The sequence below is a fragment of the Danio aesculapii genome, chromosome 24 (genome assembly GCF_903798145.1).
Source record: "Danio aesculapii chromosome 24, fDanAes4.1, whole genome shotgun sequence".
In the NCBI taxonomy this organism is placed as follows: Eukaryota; Metazoa; Chordata; class Actinopteri; order Cypriniformes; family Danionidae; genus Danio; species Danio aesculapii.
Genome location: NC_079458.1, coordinates 10,329,846 through 10,337,345, shown reverse-complemented (window position 1 = coordinate 10,337,345; position 7,500 = coordinate 10,329,846). Strand labels below are relative to the sequence as shown.

At 32.0% G+C, this 7,500-nt stretch overlaps 1 protein-coding gene across 1 annotated transcript in view; it reads left to right on the top strand.

The window, feature by feature from the left end:
• Positions 1–7,500, top strand: part of cnbd1 (cyclic nucleotide binding domain containing 1) — a 72,953-nt gene that overhangs the window by 62,102 nt on the left and 3,351 nt on the right. Inside the window, exons 9-12 of the mRNA XM_056451001.1 lie at positions 1,311–1,417; positions 2,885–3,035; positions 3,261–3,328; positions 5,095–5,154. Coding sequence (XP_056306976.1) covers positions 1,311–1,417; positions 2,885–3,035; positions 3,261–3,328; positions 5,095–5,154 — 386 coding nt within the window. The remainder of the gene's footprint in view (positions 1–1,310; positions 1,418–2,884; positions 3,036–3,260; positions 3,329–5,094; positions 5,155–7,500) is intronic.

The following is a 7,500-nucleotide window of genomic DNA, read 5'->3' as shown; positions in this document are numbered from 1 at the left end:
AACTTTTAAAAAATTTAAGTTGTCCCCAAAAAAAACCCAAGAATTGGGTTGTTTCAGCTCATTTTAAGTGTTTCAACAAATAGTAAACATTATTTTTTGCTTTTGTCCTTTTGTTGTATTTTAATACAACATTTTTTATTGATATAATTAATATATTTCAGTATAAAATCTTTATTTTTACTGTTTTTTTTTAAAATTGATTTAAAGGGCACCCATGAAAATCATCTTTTTTAAGCTGTTTGGACTGAACTGTGTGTAGGAATAGTGTCCACAGTCACATTGGGGTAATATAAAGACAATAAGTTTCTTTTTTTAAATTTCCTGACATTAAATAGGATCCAAATCCCTCCCATTTTGAGGATGACTGCAACATAATGTAGGAATGTGATTTGTCACGCCCACCAAATTTATTGACAGACAGCCAGTTAACATATGTCTCTGTAGTAACGCATATAATCATATCAGCAAGACAGGACATGCACAAAGCAACTTGGATTAAAAGATCTGTTCAGCTCGCTGTGATCAGCTGCACCTCAAGAATGAGCTTTACAAGTTTAAAATGATTTTAAATTAGTATATGTTTGTAATAAAGTAAAGACCGTAAAATCACTGTAATTCATCAACACAGCACATGTCAGTACAAATATAAAAGAAGACACTTCAGTCCCTGTTTGTGGATGTTATATCAGGTTTATTTTGTACATTAACACAACAGAGATCAATGGATATTAACATGTATCCTGTCACATTTGCCAAGCAAACACGGGTGTTTAAAATATTGTGGTCTGTTTTTTTTTTAATGAATTAATATATTTATTTAGCAAACATGCATTAAATCAGTGTTTCCCAACCCTGTTCCTGGAGGCACACCAACAGTACATATTTTGCATGTCTCCCTTATCTGACCCATTCGTGTCAGGTTTTGGGGTCTTTTCTAATGTTCTGCTGAGTTGATTCAAGTGTGTTTGATTAGGGAGAGGTTGAAAATGTGTACTGTTGGTGTGCCTTCAGGAACAGGGTTGGGAAACACTGCATTAAATAATCAAAAGGGACAATGAAAGCAATTAAAATGTTACAGTAGATTTCAGTTTCATAAAATGCTTTTCATTTAAACTTCTGGTCTGTATAAAATCTGATGAAAATGTATAATTTTATTATTATTATTATTTTTTTTTAACAAAACTATTGAAGTCAAAGTTTACCTCATAAATGAAGAGTTGCTGTAAATGCTGTAAATCTTCAGCTTATGTGAAATGCAGGACACTTAATTTATTACCTGAATAAGCAAGCTCTTGAATCTGTGTTCACAGTGCTGGTGAAGGAGGGAAATATCTGCTCATTCGTGGCTTTCATTGCACGTGGTGAATGTAACATCCTTCAGGACGTGGGATCGTTAATAAAATCTGTGGACACAAAGGTATCAGGACAGAACTCGCACAACAGACTTGCTTTTATAAAAACATTAGTGCATGCCATTTTTATTTTGAATGCATTTTCTGTCAGAAAGCACTGCCAGTGTTTAGAGTCTCATTTTACAGCTCCACTAGAGTTGAGTTTTACTTTTTTTTTTTTTTCCAAATCAGCTGATATCTGGGCTTGGCAGAAGCACTATTAGCTTAGCTTTGCATAAGTCATTTAATCTGATTAGACCATTAGCATCTTACTCAAAAATGAAAAAAAAAAAAAAAGTTAAAAGTTTTAGATCATTTTCAACATTCAGCATTTCAAAAAAAGTTATTTGATTATTACACCAGAAGGAGAATCTAGTTCCTAGACATACAGTATCAGTCTAGAAAATAGCAACTTTTCATTTTCTGTCAGTCTTGGTACACAGTGTAACTACAGAAGAGTCAAAATTTAAATAGAAAATTGATTGAAACTTTTGTTCATTTTTTTGAGATGCTAATGGTCCAATCCGATTCAATAATCTATGCTAAGCTAAGCTAAAAATGCTTCTGCCAGACCTGGAAATCTCAGCTGTGCTATTTCATTGATTATTTAACATAAAAAAATACAAGTGTCGCGGCATTGTGGCATTATTAATATGAATCCGTATCATAAAATGCTTTTCATCCGTTAATTTTTGTATTTCTAGTGGTGTAACAGATAATAAATCTCATGGTTCGGACCACATTACAGTTTTTGCGTCACGGATCAGATCATTTTTCAGATTAGCCAAAATGGGGAGGAGACAAATGTCATTTTCTTTCAATTATTACTTATTATAATCATTAAACTATTATAAGCATTAAAAAATCGGGGGGGTGTAACAGTTTGGATTATTGTTAACTTAAGATCTATGATCCGTTATAGCTTATATGATCCTTAATCAATTTGAAATGTTCAGTGACTGACATGAGTAGCTCTTGGACACTTTCTGTTTTTATATTGTAGCATAATGTTGAAGACCCCTGCTGTAGAACCAAGATACAAAATTCCTCGATGCCAATTTGTCAATTAATATTGTATCCCAGAATTATATCAGTCTGTGAAAGAAGAGTTGAAGATCTCAGTCTGTCTGTGCTGCCCTCGAAGCACCTGGAGGAAACCAAACGCCAATACGGGGAGAACATGCAAACTCCACACAGTAATGTCAACTGACCCTGTCGAGGCTCAAACCAGCGACCTTCTTGCTGTGAGGCGATTATGCTACCCACTACGCCACTGTGACGCCCAACTTTTAGTTTTAACAAACAAAACTTTCATTCATTCAGTCTCGTATTTATCAGAGATCACCACAGCGGAATGAATCACCAACACCCATATACTCTCATTCACACACACGCACGCACGCACGCACGCACACACACACTCACCCATACACTACGGCCAAAAAAAAGTGTTGTGTTCCTTTAATGCACTGCTGAAAGTGTGTGAACTACAGTCCTGCAGGGTCAGATCTGTAGTGGTTGGTAAACTGGGCCCAAAGCAGTCGTTTGGAGAGGTCAGCATCCTATTGGAACAGCCTTCGCCATGTACTGTTATCACGGCCACTGAAGTTCACGGTGGAATCATTCAGCCGGAGTGTGTTAAAGGTCAGTCGCCTCACAGAGCAGCGCAGTCATGACATTAAACCACACAGTAATAGCTTTAAGCCTGAACTCACACACACACACACACACACACACACACACACACACACACACACACACACACACACACACACACACACACACTAACTGTACTGCAAGACACACTTATTTGAAGTGTGTTTTGGTGTTGTGTTGTTTCTTTGAATGAGGTTTATTTATCGTACGCAGGTCTGGACTCGGTGACCACTTCTCTTATACTGCAGACGGCTCAGCCTGTGTGTGGAAAACTCAGTGAGGTGAGACAAAGGAGGAGGTCAGGGTGTGAATGAGCCTTACGAGCAGCGCTGAGCAAAGAGTACAAGCATTACTAGAAGAAAAAGTTCATTAATTGGATTTTTTTATCAGTTATTGGTTCATTATTTATCAATGTTTATACAACAGTTCTGTCTGTTTCTGAAAACTGATTGGCTGATAGCCATGTAATATTCTGCAATATCAGAACTCGTACAGCCTCTTCTCTTCTCTGTATTACTCCGCCCACATAGAGTGACAGCAGCTTGATAGACTCACTACAGTTTGACAAATATTGCAGCTGTTGCCCAACGTAATGTACTTTTGAGGCTTTTTTTAGTTGAAAATGTTGTGGTTTAGATTGCAACTCTGCAGTTTATTTATAAGGAAAGTGCCTGTTTTAAATATTTATTCTTTCATTGAGCAAAGCAAAGACGGTTGACGCTCTGCCACAAGATGGCCACATAGACCGCATAATAAGCCCGCATAATTACACAGAGAAAAACTGTGTAATTTCTAACTACAGCTGATCAAATCACTATTAAACTGGTAATTGACATTCTAAGTCGATCTCTCTCTTTTGTAAGTTGTAGTGCTGCATTTGTAGTAATTGTAAAGTATTGAGTGTGAGATGGGACTCACATATCAGTAATGTATGTATTTTGTGTTGTACAGTTTATATAAACATTTTTAATAATAAAATATAATAACATTATATTACATAATAATAATAATAATAATAATAATAATAATAATAATAATAATAATAATAATAATAATAATGAAAATAATAATATTAATGTTATTAGTTTTAACAGTAAAAGTATATCTGTATATGTACAGCTTATATAAAACATTTTTTTAAATATGATAATATAATAACAACAACAATAATAATAATAATTATAATAATAAAATATTAAATAATAATTAATTAATATAAAAAAGTAATAAAAAGGGATAAATAAAAGAAAGGGGGGACAAATTGGTAAAAATAAATAAATAAATAAATAAAATAAGATATGCATACACATACTCATCATCACAATAACTATTTTTATGTGAAAGCTTAGCTTAGCTTATATGAAACATTAATAATAATATTAATAATAATAACAATAATAGTAATAATAATGAAAATAATATCTAATAATAATAATAATGTTAATAATAATGAAATAACGGTGATACTATTCTTCTTCTTCTTATTATTATTACTATTACCAACCATATTGCTCATCGGCTTTTATTTAACTGTTGTATTACATATTGATTGACCAACAACAATATTATTATTATTATTATTATTATTATTATTATTATTATTATTAACAATATTAACAATAATAATACATTATAACATAACTATTTTTTTTTGTTAGATGATTGTGTTCAAATAAATTTCAAATCAAGTTTTTTACAAATTATGAAACTATTTTATTGTATACTTCTCATATAGTTATATATATAACCTTCATATTTTCAGCATAAAGTGCTGTATTCAGATGCATTATTATCTCCCCAGCCCGAATGTAATATATTTTAGTATCCCTAAATTCGTTAAACACAGTCAAACAAAAGAGTAATTACATTAGTCCAACCCAACAGCACAATGGACTTATTAAAAAATAAGCAGGACTGCACAATTAGAGCATTCTGGGAAATAAAATGTTCTTCTAGGAGTGTCTATAAAATGCGAGTTGCAGACGTTGTTTCACCTCCAGGCCTGTTTGCTGGTTTTTGCTTGACTTGTATGTTTTTCTTTGTGCAGGAGGAAGTCATGAAGGAGTTCCTGACACAGGAGAGGATGAAGAAATGGGAACTGGAGAAGGTTGTTCTGCTCTCCTTTTTTTCCCTTTTTGACCCTTTAACCCGTAATACGATGTGTGTCCTCCTCCAGGGTGTGGAGAAAGAGCGGGAGAGTGAATTACAGAGCCAAACCCTTGTGAAACGCTCTTCAAAATATATAAAAAAGCAGAGTTCATGAGCTGTAGAAGCTGTTCAACTTTGACCTTGTTCTCAGAGAATTCTGCTGTTTTGGGTCCCGGTTTGCCAAGCGTCTGATATTTTACAGCAGTGTCTGGTTCTCTCTGGTTAAAACGCAAAAAGCTTTACAGGTTGGGGTTGGCCTTTAATATAGATCTGGAAAGTTTGACTGGAATTTTGCTATAATGCTTATTTTATTTATTTGTTATTATTATTAAGGTATAATAATAATAATACAACTTATTTAAATTGAGCTAAATCAACACAATTCTTCAGTTTTTTGGGGGACAGCTTAATTGTTTTATGTTGAGTCTACTTAAATTTGATAAAATAATTAAGTTAACTTCATTGATATTATAAATCAATTTTCTTCTTCTTATTATTATTATTAATATTATTTTAAAACAGTATTATGTAATATGTGTTCAAATGTATTAATTAATTAATTTATTTATTATTTAAGATAAAAATATCATAAGTGAGCAGTCATGATGATATTATTATTATGAAACTGTAAATAAAATTTTCATCTATTTAATCAATTTCATAATCTTTTGTATTTAATAACATAAAGCTGTTTTGCAATGTTATTTAACATTATTTTATATATAATAATTATAGTTTTAGTTATTGTAATCAAAATTCCTATAAGATATTATATTTTGATATATTTTTGGCTTATTTCATGCTTATTAATAAGACATTGGCTTGCTATTAGTACTTAACTGTATGAAGTATGATCTTATTCTACATCCCTAAAATACCTAAACTCAACTACTATCTTACTAACTGTTAATAGGCAGCAAATTAAAAGTTTATTGAGCTAAAAGTATTAGTGATTTGTTTGTAGTAGATAATAAAGTTATTTTTAACAGTTGTTTTATTTCAAGTGTTAGTCATTTAGAATGCATTTCTGCACTGATGCCAATAATTTACTATTAATAATTGTAATTTTGTTTTATTTTATTTCAGTTACAATTAAAGACAGAAAGAAATTCAAAGAAAGAATTTTTTTGCTGCTTGTTCAAACTAGGGCTGCACAGTACATCGTTTCAGCATCGATATTGCAATGGGATCATTCGCAATAGTCACATCACGAGCATATGCAATATTGAGTTTGTATTAATTCATCATTTGTATGTGTTTTTGATGCCTGTGGTTGTATAATGATTTTAAAAGCATTCAGGTATAAGAAATTGTACTATTTGTGACCTTAGCCACGATTCGTTTTATTGAATTATTTTTATTTTTTTTTAGTAACTTTCAGTCAGTTACTGTACTTGAAAACTGTTAGACTCAGAAAACAAAAAAAAAACACATTTTCAATTGTATCTTTGTCTTGATTATATATATATAGATTGTTTTGCATGAAAATACTCACAACACATGCAAATACAGAAATGCACTGCAAACAGCACAGACAACAACGAAAATGTGTCGGGAGACCCCAAAAAGTTTATAGATTGTTTATTAAATTTTATGGGGATGCAAATAGTCAACTTTAATTCATTAATCTCTGACTAAACACATGCATGAAAATACTCACAACACATTCAAATGCAAGATCGTGCTGCAAGTAGCACAGACAATGACGAAAATAACACATTTTCTCCATTGTCTGTGCTACTTGCAGCGCGATTTTTGGGACCCCCAAAATTTTATAGATTGTTTATTAGATTTTATGGTGATGCCCTCCGACTGCAGAATCATCCCGATTGATCCAACATTATAAATTCTTTACAGAGATATAAAGTAATGTAGAGAAATTGTGTTCATATCGCAATATATATCGCAAAATAAAAAATAAATTGTTGGCATTTTCCGATATCATGCACCCCTAGTTCAAACAACGTATTTAAAATGAGCTGAATTAACATGATTATTCAGGTTTTTTTGGCAGAACTTAATTGTTTTATGTTTTACAACCCACTTACAGTTGATAAAACAATGAAGTTAACATAATCGGTTTGTGTTTGGACACATTATTTAAGTGAAACTGTCAGCTGTAAAATATCTATTTCACTAGATTATCCTAAAATAGGCCTTACGGCGTGGTTATTTATTACATCAAAATGTTTTCATTTAATTTCCAGTGGAAATGCTCTATATATATCATTAATCACGGTGCTAAAATAATCCTCTCTAGGGAGCAGATTTCCTATATATCCACCACTGGTGTGTTAGAGATGTG